Below are 19,880 nucleotides of genomic sequence, written 5' to 3' on the forward strand. Positions count from 1 at the left end.
TACTTTCAATACCCCAAACCACATAAGAAATAAGTTTGTGTGGCCATATTCAAGGGACCGTATCTACGCAGATAAAGGTAGTCCTTGGCTTACAACTGTAATGGAGCCTGCCCATTAAGGTCACAATTGGTGACAACTCTTAAGTGAAGCAGCCTCTGCTCTCCCTGATTCCACCATTAAAGGAATGTGGGTTGTTCAGTGATACCTAACGGGTGGGGAAGGACCTGAGAGCTGCTTTCCAAAGCAGCCTAGCAGCCTTTTTGCTACCTCTGACTTCCTTTAGATCCAGCTTCTACCATGGTGGTTTGGTGCAGGTTTGTGCTTCCACTTTCCTTTTGAGCTGAACTTTTTCTTCAGCTCCTCAAGGCATCTTACGACATTGTAGGACGCAGGACATAAGTTGAAGACTTTTTTTTTTGCCAATTAGAACTATTTATGCAATGCCAGTTGCTAATTTAGTATGGGAGAAAAACAAGATAGGCAAAAATGATTATGACAAAATTTGTAGATTTAGACTATCCAAATAGACGTTACATGTAGTTTTAATAGTCAACAATATGAGGAAACAGTGATGAATTTATTTTGGATATTATTTTTACAATAGATAATTTGTGACGTGTAACACTCAATTTAAAATGCTTACCAGTGTTAGCCTGACTCTGCATTGCTGTGGTGATAGGTACTATGTGTGTTCCATTTTGCGTTACAGTTTTTATTGGTAGCTGGTGTTGACCTAGAGGTGCTTGTTGTACTAGAGTAACCGTTTGTAACGGTGTAGTCTGAGATGTCTGAATGATGCGACTGGCAGCTCCTAGAGTTGTATGGCTAACTGCAGGTACAGGTTCCACTTTAACTAGAGAGAGAAAAAATAGGTACATGTTTGAAATGGTAAAAGTAGTAAATAAACATCAAAGTCAGCCTATCATAAAAGAAATCAGCATGGAATTTATTTCAACAAATCATTATATTATTTTTACCTTTCATTTCATTGTGATCTCCATTCTCTTGAGGTTCTCCTTTAGGCTGGGCCATCACTGCAGCTTGTGTAACCACTGCTTGCCCAGCTACAGTATAAGTATTTGCTGGTGCTAATCCAGTCACATTTGTAACAGATACTGCTGGGATTTGATGAACAACATGAACCGTCTGTACTACAGGCTGCTGGGACGTAGATGTTGTCACAGGAGTTGCAACAGTGTATGTGACAGGTTTCATAGTTTGTGGCAGCTGCCTCTGTACAGTAATTAAAACAGGTTGGCTAGATAAGGGAGATCCTATAAAGAAAGGTAGAAAGAAATGTATTACAACCTTTTGAAAAGAGCCATGATCCCACCCCTTTAAGTAATCTTCTAACTACTCAGAGATTAATCCAGTGGGGTTAGGAATTATTATCTCTTCAACAGTCACATCAGGTTAAAATTCAACCTGATTTTTTTTTTAAAAAACAAACCTTATACGTAAAATGTTGTACTGCTATATTTCAGTGACAGAGTACATCCACTGACGGTGCAACATACTGTATATTATTCATTTTCTAGCATTTCTAGGTATGTCTCAGAAAGTTATTTGCTTTTCCCTTTCTGCAGACTTCATTCTATACTGTTTAACTATATAGAAACAATGCATTTACAGGTAATCCTCAATTTATGACCATTCATTTAACAGCTGTTTTAGTTACAATGATGCTAAAAGGGTAACTTACAACCAATCCCCACATTTATGAATGTTTCAGCATCCCTGAAGTCACATGATCAAAATTTGGGTGCTTGGAAATTGTCCTGTATTAATGATGGTTGCAGCATGCTTGGGTGTATGTATCACACGACCTTTATCTGTGGTATGGACTGTAGTGAGGAAATGATTCCCCAGAAGGGAGGAAGTGCATTCCAGAAGAGTAAGAGGCAACGTAGCTCAGATATCATGTGTAAGAGAAAGTGGGTGAAGCCAGCCTCCTAATAGTTCACAGAGTATACACTGTAGATGCAGATAGGAGAGTCCTCAGTCTGGCAAGATTGATTTCAGGCTAAAACCAAGAATTATACTGAAATAATTCCAAGATGGGTTCTTTATTATTTTCACACCTACAGATAATTCCTGATGGGTGCTATGGTCTTCCAACTTGAAACAGGCATAACACCGTAGGTAAATTTGAATCCAATACTTCTTTTCAGCATTAGAATTTGCTGCTGCTGCTGCTGCTGCTGCCAGCAGTAATCTCAGTGGGAAAGACTTGGATCCAACATCATCTTATTGTTAAAGCCATCAAAACTTTCTCTAGTGCTGATGACAATGGCACTGAACAATTCTAGTGTCGAAAAAGTCTGCTTAATTCTTCTTGGTTCCAAGCTTACCTATTCCATTTTTTAAAAAAAAAAAAGATTCATGGTGGTCTAATTGGAATAAGAGCCACTTTGGATACAATAAGTCTCCTGCCTCACCCCCATTTCATTACAATCTCACCTTTGCCATGCATTCACCCATGGGGATGGGGAGAGATTGATAGTAATGAGGTAAAATACCTAGAGCTCTAGAGCGAAGGGACACTTTATAGGCTCCCATCCCTCTGCAGGCTATCAGAAAAATTAACCCTTTCTCCTTTGAGGTTTACATGAACTGGCCAGGATGTTAGTAATCTAGTAAAATGGGGCTTGGGGGGTTACTTGGGGGGGGGAAGGGAAGGGGAATCAGGTGGCACAAGTGGCAGGCTGGTGCACATGAGCACTAGAGAGCTCGACTTATGAGCCGTGAACTGGCATGAATGCACATGGAGCTCGACTTGCACAAGTGGCACCATGCGCACCAGCCCACCGCTCATACATGTGAAGTTGGACATGTATATGCACCAGTCCACTGGTCGCATGGCCCAGTTTCAAATAGGCCACAGCCAGTAGTGAACCGTGGCCTGGAAGTTGGGGACCCCTAGTCTACATAGTTCAGAATTTTTCCTTTTTTTTAAATATATTTTTATTATTTTTACATTTAAAACAATGCAATACCGCGGAGTCGAAGTGGCCATACATTCACATTATATACAGCTAGTTTCAATCATTAACAATTAATCTACTTAATACATTGTCTATCCTTCTGTCCAATCACAATATATACATTTGTTCCAGTCTTGTCATCTTGTTTTATACCAATCATAAAATCTATTCCATACTTCAAAATATTCTGATTCCCCTTTATTTTTAAGTTCAAGAGTGAGCCTATCTGCTTCGGCACAGGCCAACACTTTTCTGATTATATCTAGCTCTGATGGTGTATTTTCTTTTTTCCAATACTGTGCATAGGTTATGCGCGCTGAAGTTAGTATATGTATAATTAGATAAAGTGTATCTTTCTTAAACCCCTCCGGTATTATGCCTAGGAGAAAAGTTTCTGGTTTAAACATAATTTGTTCTCCCACCACTTTTTCTAACCATGATTGAATCATTTTCCAATATTTTTTTGCCTCATTGCACGTCCACCACATATGATAGAAAGTGCCTGGTGTTTTTTTATACTTCCAACAGTTTGGGGCCAGATTTTTGAACATTTTGGAAAGCCGTGCTGGGGGGAGATGCCATCTGTAGAACATCTTATAAAGATTTTCTTTATACGCCGTAGCCAATGTTAGTTTCTGATTAAGTATCCAAAGTTTTTCCCACTTAGCCAATTCCACATTGTAACCGAAATTTTTCGCCCAGGCGACCATGTTTTCTTTGACATTTATTTATTTATTTATTATTCATATTTATAGACCGCCCCCTCTCCCGAAAGGGACTCGGGGCGGTGTACAGTCACTAAAATGCGTTATAAAATACATACATAAAACAGTTAAATAATTAAATACGTAGGTGGAGGAGGTTACAAGACTGTATATAGAATAATAAATATAATACATTAAAAACTCTAATAACCCAAGAGTTAAAATATTACCCAAAATTACCCATTAAAATATATCCATCGGGAGGTAAAAACTAAGAATGTGCCAGGCCAGCTAATCGAAACAGGTGAGTCTTTAATTTTTGACGGAAGGAACGGAAGTCAGTGGTAGTTCTAATGTCGGGGGGGAGGTCATTCCAGAGGGTTGGGCCCATCACAGAGAAGGTCCTACCCCTAGGCGTCGCCCGCTGGCACTGCCTAGTGGACGGCACCAGTAGTAGTCCCTCCCTGTGAGAGCGGATTGGTCGTAGGGATGTGTGCGGGAGGATACGATCCCGCAGGTAACTGGGTCCTGTGACATGTTCTTCCTCTAGTTTATATTCCAACAAAAATCTATACAGCACTTTGATCAGTCTATTTTCTGTCTGTATCAAAAGTTTATCTAATATTGTGTAGTCTTTGGCAATACCTTCGTTCTTCCTATCCTGTGCATACCTTAATTGTATCTGTAAATAAAACCACCATTCTACTTGTACTCCTAGTGATGTCAATTCTGATCTAGTTTTGATCTCCCCCTGTCTGTTCAATAACTCTTTATATGTGACTATATTTTCCATATTGATTAAATTTGGGTGTATGTATGCTTCCATCGTAGATAGCCAAATAGGTATTTTGGTATAGTGGTCATGTTTAATTTTGTTCCATATTAGTAAGAGATTGTCTGATGTAATGTCTACTAAAATATTTGTGTGCAGATCCTTTTTCATACCAGAGGAAGGCATGCCAGCCTGCTTGGAGGTCATGGCCTTCCAATTTGAGTAATCTTTTATTTCTCAGCATTATCCATTCCCTTAGCCATGTTAGTATGGCCGCAGTATAATAGAGTTCCCAATCTGGTACGCCCAATCCTCCTTTTTCCTTAGTGTCTTGCATAGCCTTAAGCTTTATTCTTGGTTTTCTTCCCTGCCAAATAAATTTCGAAACCAATTGATTCAAATCCTTGAAGACACCTTTTTCTAATTTAATGGGAATATTCTGAAATAGGAAAAGAAATTTTGGTAATATATTCATTTTTATAACTGTGATCCTACTCATCAGGGACAGTTGTATGTTTTTCCACCTTTCTAGATCTTTCTTAGTTTTATTAATCAAATTAGTATAATTATCTTCTTGATGGTCACACACCTCGCAGATAAATGTATACCAAGATATTTAACTTTTTTGACAATTTGGATACCCAATTTCTTCGTTAATTTCTTTTTCGCTTTTGATGTCATATTTTTAGTCAGCATTTTGGTCTTTGTCATATTTATCTTTAAACCCGCTATTTTCCCATACTCTGTCAATTCCTCAATGAGTTTCGTACCAGACTTTATAGGATCTTCTAACACAAACTAGATCGTCCGCAAAGGCCTGTAACTTAAATTGCTCCTTTTTGATTTCTAGTCCCTTTATCTGTACCTCTTTACATATATCCCTGGCTAATACTTTTAGGGTTAATATAAACAGCAGGGGGGATAAGGGGCAACCTTGTCTTGTACCTTTCTGGATTACAATATTTTGTGTTAATTCACCATTATTACTTTGGCTTTTTGATTTGTATAAATTGCTCTGATCGTGTTTATAAATTTATCCCCACAATCCATGTATTCTAATTGTTGATGCAAAAACTCCCAGTTGACATTATCAAATGCCTTGTGGGCATTGAGAAAGATTAATGCAATCTGTTTTTCATTGTGCACTTCATAATATTCAAGAATGTTCAGCATAATTCTCATATTGTTTTTAACTTCTAGGGAGAAATCCGTTTTGATCTGTATGGATGAATGATGTAAGAAATTTTTTCAACCGTTCTGCTATTATTGAAGCAAAAATTTTGTAATCTGCATTTAAGCAGTGAGATTGGTCTGTAATTTTGTATAGACATCTGGTCTGTGTCCGCCTTAGGTAATAATACAATATTAGCCTCCGTCCATGATAATGGTGTCTTCGCCTCTTTCAACACAGCGTTATAAACTTCCAACAACGTTGGAACAAGCATATTCTGGAATTCTTTATATATTTCCGCTGGCAACTCATCCGGGGGCATGGGCATAATCCTTGACGTTATTCTTACAAAAGCAGCTTTGTAAGATAGGTTGAGCCAAATGTGTGATTGGCACAAAGTCATCCAATGAATTTTCATGACTAAAGTTGGACTTGGCTCTCTGGCTCTCACCTGCCCTAGTGCAACATTTTAATATTACATAACATTGCCATCACTAAGGTAATATATTTTATTTTCATGTAAAATTTCTAGAATCCTTGCATTTTAAATCATCCACATAATCTTCTTGTGTGTAATTTTAGTTCATAAATATTGCATGAAAATTTCACCTGGGGCACTCTGTGCAAATCGTGCTTCTTGTATTACTGCTAATTTTGGCTGGATACTGCTTGGCTCAGGCTCCATTGGGACAGGTGACCCTTCCCTTGACAGGCTTTCTGGGGTTTGCACACCACTCGAATGAGCAGATAATACTCCAGAATGATTAGGAGAAGCTGGGGCACTTCTGCAAATAAAGAACAGGAATGACCACTTTTAGATACAAAATTAACAACTATTACCGTAACCAACAAAAAATTATCTGATCTGTACACTTTCCACAGGGAGGATTTTTTGCTGTTTAAATAGCAGTGGATGTTCTTGATTATAGAAGCTTTATAGAGGTAACTTAAAGGCAGGCAAAGTGTTTATCCAGAAGTACAGAATGAAAAAGTGTATAGATGGGCCAGAAATTAATGAGAATTTTAATAATAGAAACATATGTCCTACATTCTATATTTAAAGTGAAATACTTTAATCTTGTTTTTCCACTCACTTTACTTTCATATCTTCTCTAAAACACAAGACTTATTTTAAATAAACAGTTCTTCACCAAGATGCATGTTTCAGACAATGCCTAAGTAATAAATTGCAGTTTAAACAAAATTTAAATGTAATTCAATTGAAACAAGAAATGAAAATGAAATGATATTTGTACTCCTCACCTTAAGGCTATAAATTCCATCTTTTACTCACTTCTAATTCAAGTCTTTTTTGATTCTTTAAACTATTAATTTAACAAATTATTAAATTATTCCAAATACTTAACAGGATAAAACTGTCAATTTTGTAGTTTCCAAACATGTCTTTTTTTTTGCGAGAACATGAATGTATTAACATTTTCATAGAGAATATGCTGCTGGGGAATTGTAATTTGGAACATAAACACAACGTGTGATTGGAAAAGGTTAAATACTACGTATTACTGTCTTTTCTCTCTGCTGTTTTCTTCAATCCCAAGCACTTTTTCCAGGTTTTTCTTCTTTTTTTAAAATGGCTGAGACTATGAGGAAAATATCAAGTGATTTGTTTGCTAAAAGTAAACATAAAGTCTTTCTTTCATTAAGATTGACTGTTGGTGACTATATGGATACAGTCTGAAACAAGAATATGTTTCTTGGCAACAATATAGCAGTGGCTTGTTGCTGCCTTTTTCAGGAATTTAATTTTCTATTTTCCAATATTGTCTACAAGCTGGGAATCTTTTTATAGTTTCCCATTAAAGTACTAACCAGGGCTTTCTGCAATCAGCTCAAGTTGACTAGGTGATTCTATAGGTTGCAATAAAGTGTTTCTAAGGAACACTAAACTGTGAGCAGGCTGATTACAAACCAGTCTCCAGTCATGAACCAACTACATGTATAACAGCACTATATGTACACTAAAGGAATAGCAATTCTCAGTTATTGCTTCTATGATTCCTCAACTGGATAGCAAGTTGGAATATATTATCTCCATGGTTCATAACCAACTCCTTACATTCCAGTATTTTAAGATAAGAAATGAAACATGCTGCATTTACAAAAACACAAATGGCAAAGAAATTAGCATGACTAATTGGAAATGTTCATACAGCAAGAATTAACCCTTTCCCCCCAATTAACATAACACATTGAATAAAGATTAAGTAAGGCAGTCTAGGTTTGCATAATAGGCTAAACCACAAGAAAATCTAACCAAGATTAGTATTAATATGTTATGTATTCATATAAACTGAATAAATAAATTAATAATTGTACTTAGTATATTATGCAAATACATTTGCTAGATCTTTAAAGTGTGAATACAGCCGATAACAACTCCAGGGAACATTTCTTCCTTAGTACTGCAATCAGATATAATCATAAAACACTATCAAACCTCAAGGAGAAAATGTTAATAGTTTCCTTTATGCCCCAATCATTTCTTTATTTGATAAACATCTTTGTTGTTTAGACAAGCAATGATCATCCTTCAGTCAATAGACTCTGAAGTACACTTAAAGGAAAGCCTCTGGACTGCTATGCTTAAGTTGTCGTCCTCAATACCTTACCTAGAAGAAAGAGGTCCCAGTGGGGTTCTAAAGCAAGGTACTCCCCTTGGCCGCCTTTTTCTAAAAGCCTGTTCTATTAATTTGCTTTCAGAGGCAGGATCTATCCTCCAGAAGGAACCCTTGCCTGGTTCTTCCTGGGAACGTGGTACTTTGATGAAATAACGATTCAGAGAGAGATTGTGACGTATTGAATTCTGTGAGTCATAAAAGAAAACAAAGAAATCATCCATCTCAGTATTAAGTTGGAATACATTCTAATAAAAAAAAATCCCACTTAGAACTGCTCATAATCTTAAACTGGTTTCTTATTCTTAGGTCCTTGATTAGGACTTGAAAAATTAAGCTCCCACCAGTTTTAGACTGAGTGTGTTTAACTGTAGACAATCCACATATAACAACAACAAAGTTCTGCAAACAGAAGTAGAACTGTGGCAAAAAAACAAAGATAGTAAGAATAGTAACAGCATCTTGGATACAATCCCAAAACATCTGGTGTACCACTTGGAAAACCATCGACATTGACAAAATCACCATCAGTCAATTGCAAAAGGCAGCTTGGAACAGCTTACATTCTGTGGCGATACCTTTACCACCATCAAATAACAAATCTGCTTATCCCAGATCCTTGGGAACAACTCAGCAGGTGGATAAAAATGCCAAATCCAGTTTAAACATCAGGTTGATTGTACGACCAACCAATAATAATAATAATAATAATAATAATAATAATAATAATAATAATAATAATAATAATAATAATAATAATAATAATAATAATAATAATAATAATAATAATAATAATAATAATCCCTTCAAAATATACAGTCAATATATGTTAATGTGAGCAAAACAAGAGGACCACAGACTTTTTTTCATAGTTCAGGCATTCAAAGGCAATAGGAATTAGGATGAATCTATAGTAATGTAAAGTTATTGAAATTGGAATGAATGTTATTTGATTTGATAAATGTAAGCATCCAGTAATATGAGCACATTGAACAAAACAATGCACATATGACATTATATACACCATTAATATTAAACTGTTTAATTTTAATATATTCTTCCTATATGTAAATATATCTCAATATCAAATTTTGCAATCAAAATTAGATTGTATAGAAATATAAATGGCACAATTTGTAACTAAGAATTAAAAGTTATGAAGTAAACTATTTTATGAAGAAATTCTATGGGAAAGGAATAGTTTACAAGAATAGGTAAGAACCTCAAAGTACCATGTTTCCTCTGAAACATTACAAAGCAGCTCCTGGTTTAGACAATCAATTTCCAGAAAATGCGGCTAGACCATTCCTGAAGTAACTAGATTGATGTGATCTTAAGGAAGAAATAGCTCTCCAGAATTATCTGTCCCCAAAATAATCTACCCAAATTACAGACTTTGCAGATGCCTAGCTTTAATCCACCATAGTTTGCTCATTTTATTTAAAACAATATTAATAATTTTTACCTGCCAGCCCTTGTCTGCTGTCCTGTAGTAAGGATAATTTTTAGTTATGTGCGTATAAATTCCATTTAGTGTAAGTTGCTTATCAGGAGCCATTGTAATTGCTTGTACAATTAGTTGTGCATAGGAATAAGGTGGCTTTGAATCATCCTAAATATTAAAAATAATAACATAATGAAAATAGCTCATCCCTCCAGGAACATTAGAAATATAATACCAACTTTATAATTTAATACAAAGGACATTATCTCTTAAGAGATACAATCATGCACATTGAACAACTTTTTCATTTTATTATGTATTTGCATTTTCAATTTTATCACATACAGAGCTCTGCCTGCCACAATTCATTCCAAGTGTAAAATACCCCTAATGTACTTTACTGTTACCATGCCCTTTTTCTCTTAATTATATTCACCCTGCAACTCCTAAGCTTATTGTTTGTCATCTAGGGATTAAGATCAGCCTAAAATAACTAGAGAACAATAGTTTGGCCTACCTGAGAACTTCAACTAATCAGCACACACGTTCTTTGCTCAAACATGCTGCTTCCTGAGTTTACAGCTCTCTACTTGCCAATCCACCCATTTCTATGATTTATAAATAGCAAAAAGAAGCACAAAAAAGCATCATGTAGTGCATGATTTTGTTTTTTTGTGTTTGTGGCCATTTATCTTTGGGTTCACAACTCAGTCTGAGCTAGTCTGCTGTTCATGGAGGGGCAATTAGCAGATTGTTTGGGGAATTACAGCAAAAGTACAAAAGCCAAATATGCTTCTCTTTTTGGCAGAACAGCATTTTTGTTTATATACTTATTTGTTAATTTATATGCCACCTTTATTGCAGGATCTTTATTGCAGAATCTCAAGATTTTTACCTAAACATCCCCTTTCAGATGACCACTGCAAGAAGAATAGATAGGCTAAATAGAGAATCTGCAGGTGGTTTCTCCTTCTAAATCGTGCAAGTATTGCCTGGTTTCTGGTATTCATGCTAGCTTAATATCATCCAACAGCTATGTCTAGAAGAGAAATGAGGTAAAAAGCATGGACCACAGCAGACAGTATATCCATTCAAAACACAGACACCCATGACATTAGATGTTCTCCTGTACCAGAAGCAAGAGGAGAACCAAGAAGGGGGGGGGTGTCATATTTTTTAAAAATGCCATATTGCACAGCATGTTACCACTGCCTTGTAGCCAGATATTTGCAACTTGTTTGGGATACCATCACAATTTACAACCATGATTGGCATGCTCCAATAAATCAAACATTATCAATGAATCCAAAAGTATTTTCAGAATCCTCACCTGTGGTCTTAGGTTCATGTATAAATCTAATACACAGGCACTACTAATAAATAGTAGTATTTTTCAGAGTATAAGACGCAGCAAGGTTTTGAAGAGGAATTTTTTTAAAAAAACGTTTTTGCACTCTGCAAACCTCCCAAAAATGGCCCGTTTTTCATGAAAACGGGGCCGTTTTTCCCCCCCCAAAAAAGGGCATGAATTGTCCTGAGGAGACTTATAGAGTACTCCTGGGGATGGGGGGACAAAATCGAGCAAAAAACTGCCCATTTTTTGCCAAAAAAGGGCATGGATAGCCTTTAGGAAGCTTATGGAGTGCTGCTGGGGGGGTAAAAAAGGCCCGTTTTTCGCTCATTTCTGCCCTCCCCAGCCCCCCAGGAGCTCTCTGAAAGCCTTCTAAAAGTTATGCACGGCCATTTTGGTGAAGGGAGTGGCGTTTTGGAAGGCAAAAAATGCTGTATTCAGTGTATAAGACGCACCCAGATTTTCAGCCTCTTTTTTGAGGGAAAAAGGTGCGTCTTATACTCCGAAAAATACGGTGTATCATTAAAACTGTTAAGTTTGAATATGCTTTTCTCAATTTGAATGTGGTAAAAGAAGAAGCTAACAAAATGCCTTGGATTCTAATCAAAAGAATCTCACCTTTGGGCTATCTCCACCAGATGCTTCTTTATCATTTTCTGACTGTGAATTGTCAGCCATAAGATGTAAGTCAGATGGTATTACACGACCCATTTTGTACCCTGAAGAACCTGCACCACGAGGACTAGATGGGCAGGAATTTGCAGCACTGTAAAACAGTATGAAAAGAGTTGTCGATTTCATCACAGAATATATATCATTGTAGCCAGTAATTTCCTTCAGCTAAATGTAATTTCCTGAACAAACATTCTCCAGCTGTGTGGGTTATACTAACATTAGTAGGGAATGACAATTAAAAGGACACAGATATAAGGATATACATTTATAGGAAAATCTTTGCAAATATTCTATTCCAAAAACAATCCCTTGAGAGACTAAAAACAGGTTTCATTCTAGATTTTCAATGGCAATCAAATTATGAGCCCATTTAAAGAAATCAGAAGACCAGAGAAAGAATATACTCTTCTGCCCTCAGCATTATTTCTCTCAGTAAGGCTAGTTGGCAGTTAAGCACTACCACCACATGGAACTACCCACTCAGAAGTCACAGTTAGTCCACAATGCAGCAGCCTTGCTATGCCTAAATAACATCTCTGCTTCGTGAACTGCAGAAAATCTTCAAGATGCTAACTACTATCTATAAAGCTCTGTGTGAACTAGGACCAAGTTATTTGGAGAACATTTGTCTCTAATAGTATCTGCCTACTCTCTATGATCAGATAGAATGGTTTACTTCAGGTCCTAACAATTAAACAATGGCATTTAGTGGGTTAGAGTGCCTGGCAGGTCCCTCTAGTTTTGGAACATATGAAATATTTTTTCAATTGTTTCCTCAGGGCAATTTTTAATATTACATTGTTTTTTAATTATGTGAAGCCACCCATAGGTTACTTCTGGACTTGGGCAACTCACAATCAGATGAATACATAAAAGTAAATAATAATACATAACAGATACATATTAAGTCCCCAAATGTATACATTTATTTCTCTTCAAATAAGGCCCCACATATGTACATTCCTTATTGTCTAAATAGGTCAAGCCCACACTGAAATTTATGAGACTGTCACCACCATCTCTAATTTAACCAAAAATGATTGCTGGAGTTTCATCTAATGCCAATAAACATGATTAAGTGGCATTAGAAAAAAAAATCAAAAATAATTTGCTACAAGGATAAGTTAAATGTGATTGCAGAATTTAAAATCAGCAATTAATAAAATAATTAGAGATTAATATTACATTTTTGTAGTTCTAAGATAAACCTAAATGCAGCAACACAATATAAAAATACCTGATGGTTCCTGTGGGAGAGGGAATAGGGCTGATCAAGTGAGCCATATTGTCTGGAATGTTTATTGTTAGGGGAGAAATCTGGGGTTGTACAGGTTTCACTGGGGACTGTGGGGACTCCTGTTTTTCTCTCTTTTCATTGGATAAAGCTGTAAATGTTATCTTGATGTTTGTGCTGGGAAACCTGAATGTACACCTGAAAAGTAAAAAACAAAAGGTGTTAACTAACTGAAATTACGGTTTTCTCTATTTGCATAACTTTAACAGCATTCATATTAATAAAAATAGTAAAATAGAAAGTATGTTCAATTGTTATAAAGCTACACAATGAATATATTTGTAGTAAGTACCAGTGGTAAATATAATCACATTCATTTAGAAAATTGTTCTTTTGTGGATTTTACTTTTAATTTTTATATACTAAAACTGCAATCAATAATCATTTAATAAATTCTGAAATGGCATAAAAAACAGCATTAAGGTTGTTTGATAATGATTCAAGCTCCTAAATCAGGAAACAATGAGGCTAATGCTTTAACAAACTTATTCTCAAAGCAATGTTGTACTATGTTTCACAAAAATCAGGTGATTAAGAATAGTACAAAGACAAAGTGGAGCATCTTTGCAGATCACATCCATCCATCCTGATCCACCCCTCCTCCCTATCTGGATTTGTGTTTGAAAAAAATAAAAAATGTAAGTGTATTAAGGGAATTTTTTTGCAGCCCTGTTTTTGCCACTGAAAATGTTAATAATAGTCCTATACTGACATATGGGTCTAGTATATGACAACAAGAACCATCTCTTCCCACTTGAATTGGCCTGCCCTATCCGTGCTGACAGAGGAGGCATAGTGTGAGCCCCATTGGCCAGGGAATTTGGCTGGTGGGGTTCAGGAGAAAACCTTTCTGTGCCATTGAACATGCCCTTTAGAATATCTTGCCTCCCTAGAGTGAGGTCAGCTCCAACCTCCTTACCTTTGGTAACAGTTTAAAGATCTGGCTCTGCCAGTTGGCTTGGGGCTCCAACAGAGGGATTTCACATTAGGGGTAGTTGAATAGATTAACAAAATTCCACCCCTCCTCTTCTCAGCATACTCCTTCCCTTCATCTTTTTAGCTAGACTGATTTTATAGAATTCTGTTTATATTATTATACAATTTTAATTTCTAATATTGTAAGTCACCCAGATTTACTCTGTGACAAGATAGATAGCTAATAAATGTTACAAATAAATAAAAATTGACATATAGGTCATTCTGAACATATCTATAAGGATTTCTTCAAAACATAGTATGAAATTAAGATTAAGTCAACTGATGGAATCCTAAGGGAACCCACCCCATTGACTAAGGCTAAAAATATGTGAAGATTTCCTTACTTTTTTTTTTAGGCCAAAATGGTTTACTCGGAGTCGCGGATGAAGCGCAAGCCCTGTGACTAGCGGCCCTAGTGGTGGCTCTCCCCACCCTAGTACACACTCCAGCGGCCTCGGAGTGCAGCGGGGAAGAGGTAGAAGCCCCAGCCCTGCCTCCGGAGATGCAACAATCAGCTATAATTACTAATAAGGAGTTGAAAGGCTCAGCTCACAACCCAAGATCAGAGGTGATTGCCGGATAGCTGAATTGGAATGATTCTGAATACTTGCAAAGTAACCATGTGCGTGGGAGCGGCGAGATGGCGAACCAACCTCCTCGCTCCCAGAACAAGCCACTAGTGACGTAGGTGCCGTTTGGGCGTGAAACGCTAAGCGCGTTCCTTCCAGCTGTCCCTCGGCGCCCAGAGAGGTGGCGCCCAAAATGGCCACCGCAGCAGAAAGAAATGGCGCTAAATTCAATGTTGAAAAAATGGCGACCGCTTGCTACTAAACGCTGTATGAACCGCAGTAATCATGAGGCGATGAGCCACGTTGGACCGATCGCGCCCTTTAAGCGGATCGTGGCCACTCAAACCGATGCGAGAGAGGTGAACCTACTCTCACCGTGGCACCCGCGGGGCAGAGAACAGCCAACCGACTCACATCCGCGGCAGCTAGCTACTGCAATTCTTCCAATGTGCTGGTCCCCCCCGGCCGCGAGAACCTTAAGGGGAACCGCTGAAACACCAATGGGAATAAGTCTAGCCCAGCGTAATTGCTGCTCGTCGAAACGAGCAGACAACGGGGCTCACGCTTGCTTGTAACACAATTCAGTCCAAATGCACGAAATAAATCCAGACGAAATAAATCCAGAAAGAACAACTAATTAAATAAGGAATAATAAAGAAATAAGTAAAGAAAGGAGTAATTTGTCTAATGTCCTAGAAGAGAAAAATTTTAATCTCTCTTTAGGCTGGACTGAGTTATCTACCTCAGTCAGAGGAGGCGTGGTCAACAATTATGTAACTCAGTCTCTAGGTTAATGGACAAAGTTAACCCATGCTTAGATTCCCAAAGCAGCACACAGGAGAATGTATGTTATTAATTGAGATATTTGTTAAGTGAATTTTACAAACTTTCTTTCCACAGTTGTTAACTGAATCCGTTATATTATTAACACAGTTGTTAAGTGAATCTGACTTCCCCGTTGACTTTGCTTGTTGGGCTGATTTTAATGGCTGCTTCCTGTACAATGTAACGAACTTCCAACCATAGTTCTTCAGGAACTCTGTCTACAAGACCAATGGTAGGATTCATTTTTTTTTACTACCGGTTCTGTGGGCATGGCTTGGTGGGCATGGCAGGGGAAGGATACTGTAAAATCTCCATTCCCTCCCAATCAGCTGGGACTCGGGAGGCAGAGAATAGATGGGGGCAGGGGCAGTCAGAGGTGGTATTTACCATTTCTCCGAACTACTCAAAATTTCCACTATGGGTTCTCCAGAACTGGTCAGAACCTGCTGAATACCACCTCTGTACCAGACCTTTTCCCTTAAATCTATTCATCACATCCACTGTATATTCAGGGATTGATTTAGGTCATATCTATTTTTTTCCTACTTTCTTCAATTTAAGCCTGAATTTTGCAATAAGCAGCTCTTGATTTGAGCCAATCAGTGCTACGTCTTGTTTTACTGACTGAACTTCTCCATCTCTGGCTGCAAAGTATATAATCAATCTGATTTCAGTATTAACCAACTGGTGAAATCCATGTGCAGAGTAATCTCTTGGATTGTTGGATAAAAGTGTTTGCTATGAACAGCATGTTCTCTTGACAAGGTTCTTTTAGCCTTTGTCCTGCTTCTGTCTGTGAAACATTTGTTAAGTGAGTTTGCCCCATTTTACCACCTTTCTTGCCACAGTTGTTAAATGAATCACTGTAGTTGTTAAATTAGTCAAACTATTGTTAAGTGAATCTGGCATTCCCATTGACTTTGCTTGTCAGAAGGTTGCAAAAGAGGACCATGTGATCCCAGGACACTGCAACCATCATAAATATGATTCAATTACCAAATGTCTTAATTTTGCTCAAATGACCATGAGGATGCTACAACAGTCGTAAGTATGAAAACTGGTCATAAGTCACTTTTTTCAGTACCGTTGTAACTTTGAACAGTCACTAAATAAATTGACGTAAGTTGAGGACAACCTATATACACTTGAATATTTATATTACACAGGTGCATTCTTTGCTGTTGACTGCTATAACAACATATTTTAACTTCATTCCCGTCTCTTGTTTTCTTTTTTCATTTTTGAAGTCCTTTTTACACTATTATTTCTTTGAGAATGTATGTTTTTGCATTGTAATTTTCTTTGTGTTTTTTTCTTTTGTTATTACCATTAAATATCTTTTTTAAAAAAACAACCATCTGGGTTAAAAGCACTTTGCTCACATGTATTTCACCATCCTTTTACGACGTTAAACCAGGAAAAATTTAAAGCACCAGACTAACAGAAAAAAGAGTTTCTAAAGAAACAAAGTACACTGCATCTTTGCAGTCTAAAAAGAACACTTAAAATTGCCTGCAGGTTGTAGTTACTGTAGAAACCGAGCTCTTCATCATTTTCTCCAAGCTGAAGACACAAAAGAGTTAGAAAGGAGGGATCAATGGGAAGTAGCTAATGACGTTCCTTGTCACATCAGCTGCAAGGAAATCAGACATTAATTCATTAAACTTACCATGTAATGCTTCTGGAATTTGAGGCTCCTCCGTACAAATACAAAAGAAACTCTGCCTATGGTAACACTACAGTATTTGGTAATTCTAAAGACCAAGACTAAATATAGACTTGTGTGGTGGTTAAATTTTATCTTCAACCTAAGATCATGAGCAAATATAATTTGATAGGAAGAATACAGCATGTCTATACTTGTTTCAGATTTCAAAAAGCTTCTTTCAACAAGTTATTCAAGTTACTCAAGTCATTTCTTATAAGCCCTAACCCAACTTCTACTTTTCATGTTATCATTCTTACTATTTTAATACAACAAAACCGATACATGTTTTTTTTTTCTATTTACAGAACCTGTAGGATTTCCAAACAAAACTGGCATTACAGGGTTGAAAAAAGTAAAGAAACAGAAAGCTATCCTGAGATGAAGAGAGGGCAACCTGGTTCACATTCAGATCTCACAGATGTCAAGTAATAATCTTCAGGAAACTGGCAAAACACAAAACTAGATACTTGCTGTGAGAAGTGTATTTCTTTACAAGAATGCCTCTAGACCAGTGATGGCTAACCTTTTCCTGACCGAGTGCCCAAAGCACGCGCACGTGCACCCCCAAAATGCAATGTGTGTGTGGCCCTTATGCATGCACCCTCATGCGCAGCAGAGACTCAACAACCAGCTGGCTGGCGAGAGGTATGCACGCGTAGGCATGGCAGAACTAAACTGGGGCAATGGCTCGCGTGCCCACAGAGAGGGCGCTGCATGCCACCTGTGGCACATGTTCCATAGGTTCACCATCATGACTTTGTATATGTTCCACATGTATTATAACAAAATAAAGATATAAGCCTGCAGTTTATTTGGAAGTTTGCTCATAAATCCAAGGGGGAAAAAGGCAAGTTGGAAACAGTATGAAGCATCCAAAAGGACAAGACAATTATGTAGAAAGTAATCTCATCAGTGCTTCCTGGTAAATGACTGCTGTAAATGCCATTTTCAACACAGCAGCCATGTATGAATAGGCAAGGCAACATCTGATGGGCATTCTGTGAAAACAGTCATAATATAGACTCAGAACGCCAAATGTGGCCATCAGCGTGGTCTAAACATGTTAACAACATTTTCTTGTTAGTTGCATTTAAGCCAGTGATTGCACTAATCACATTTCTATCAGCCAACTATAAATATTAATATAATCATTTCCATTAGAAAAACAGAAGCCAATAGCCAGGTGTTTCTAAAACATGTAAGATACAGTGTTTTCCTCTAGAAACAAATCTCAGCTCATGCAGTGTTTATCTGTTGTCTCAGGTTACTGAAAATTTTGATAAAGCCAATATTCAAGGCCAATTGTCAATATTCATGAAGCCTCCTCAGGTACTTATTGGCTTGCTCTCCAAAGCCTTATGTGATATTATCTGGTCACTTGACCTTTACTGCAACTTTTTTTCTGGATATGTAAGGGGGGGGGGGGAGCTTCCATCTGCTCTAACCCTTTTCTTCTTTCCCAATTTACACTTCCTGGGATTTTCTGTACTGTACTTTGCTATCTTGCTTCCTTTTGTTCCATGGTTCCTATTATATCCATGCACATATAATTCTCTATCATCGCTTCCAGGCTTGCTCTTCCTCACCCTACTGCTGTTGTTTTGAGGAAGCCATTTACTCAGATGCTCCTTTACAACTCTTGTGGCCCATATCCTCACAGTCATCACCTTTCCTCACTCCTTCAGCAATTTTGGCCTGGGAATACAGTTTGGGGAGGGGTCCTCAGTTCTTGCTGAGCTGCTTTTGTGCTTTAGAGGACGAAACGTGCTGATGCTGCTGCTTCTAATGCTTTATTTTCCCCAGTGCTGTTACCTCCACTAAATTCTCCTTTCCTCTGTCCTGAAGCTCTTTCACATATTAAAAGTCTGAGTCTCACTCTCACAGATACACTTTCCTGTTATTTACCAAATTCCCAATTAAAAAAAAGATACCTCCTAACTCAGCCCTGCCCACTTAAAAAAAAAACAAATTTTCAATTGGAAATCTCCCAATCCAGGTGTGCAAAGTTTGTCATATTATACCCCAAAAGACCTGAGGCTGTAATTGCTGCTTCAACAGAATACTGAGTGAAGGGTATGAATACTTATGCCAACGTGATATTTCAGAGTTTTTTCTTTTTAATAAATTTACAGATATTTCTAAAATTCTGTTTTCACTTTGTTATGCTTTCACTTTGTCATTATGGGGCACTGAATATAGATTAATGTGGAAAAAATGAATTTCAAATCCTGTAGAATCAGGCGGCAGCATAACAAAATTGACAAAAGTGAAGGGGTCTGAATACTTTCTGAATGCACTGTATACTAATTGAATTGTATCCATTCTCTCAGGTACAGCGTTTCCGCGAAAATAAGACAGGGTCTTATTTTCTTTTGCCCCACAAAATATGGCCTTGAGCTTATTATAGGGGGAGGGCTTATTTTCTAGGGTAGGCGGGAAGTGAGGCGCGCCTTTTACCTTTCCAGCTCCGTCACATTCTTCGCCATTGTGTCCAGGGCAGCCGCTGGTAAAAAAAAAAACCCACCTTCTCACGAGTTCAATAAACTTCTTGAACTCGCAAGAAGGGTTATTTTTTACCAGGGGCTTCCTGGACACAATAGCGAGGACCGTGATGGACCTGGAAATGTAAGAGGTGCACCTCGCGGCCCAACACCGCCCACCTCGCCCAATGGTAAAGGAAGCCTGCCTGCTTCCCTTCCCCACCATCCCTTTAAAAGATGAGGGGTAGTGGGGTGGAGCGAGGCGCGTGTCCTTCCGCTACTGGAGGCT

At 37.6% G+C, this 19,880-nt stretch overlaps 1 protein-coding gene across 4 annotated transcripts in view; it reads right to left on the reverse strand.

Annotated features, from left to right (window-relative positions):
• Positions 1-19,880, reverse strand: part of FOXK2 (forkhead box K2) — a 44,910-nt gene that overhangs the window by 3,218 nt on the left and 21,812 nt on the right. For all 4 annotated transcript variants that reach the window (XM_081935123.1, XM_081935122.1, XM_081935125.1 and 1 more), the window contains 7 exons: positions 12,975-13,169; positions 11,681-11,828; positions 9,733-9,879; positions 8,262-8,455; positions 6,241-6,416; positions 978-1,274; positions 644-853 (listed from right to left, as the gene is read on the reverse strand). In XM_081935123.1, the coding sequence (XP_081791249.1) occupies positions 644-853; positions 978-1,274; positions 6,241-6,416; positions 8,262-8,455; positions 9,733-9,879; positions 11,681-11,828; positions 12,975-13,169 (1,367 nt within the window). The remainder of the gene's footprint in view (positions 1-643; positions 854-977; positions 1,275-6,240; positions 6,417-8,261; positions 8,456-9,732; positions 9,880-11,680; positions 11,829-12,974; positions 13,170-19,880) is intronic.

Source organism: Natrix helvetica, assembly GCF_964273705.1.
Source record: "Natrix helvetica genome assembly, chromosome: 1".
NCBI classification, from domain to species: domain Eukaryota; kingdom Metazoa; phylum Chordata; class Lepidosauria; order Squamata; family Natricidae; genus Natrix; species Natrix helvetica.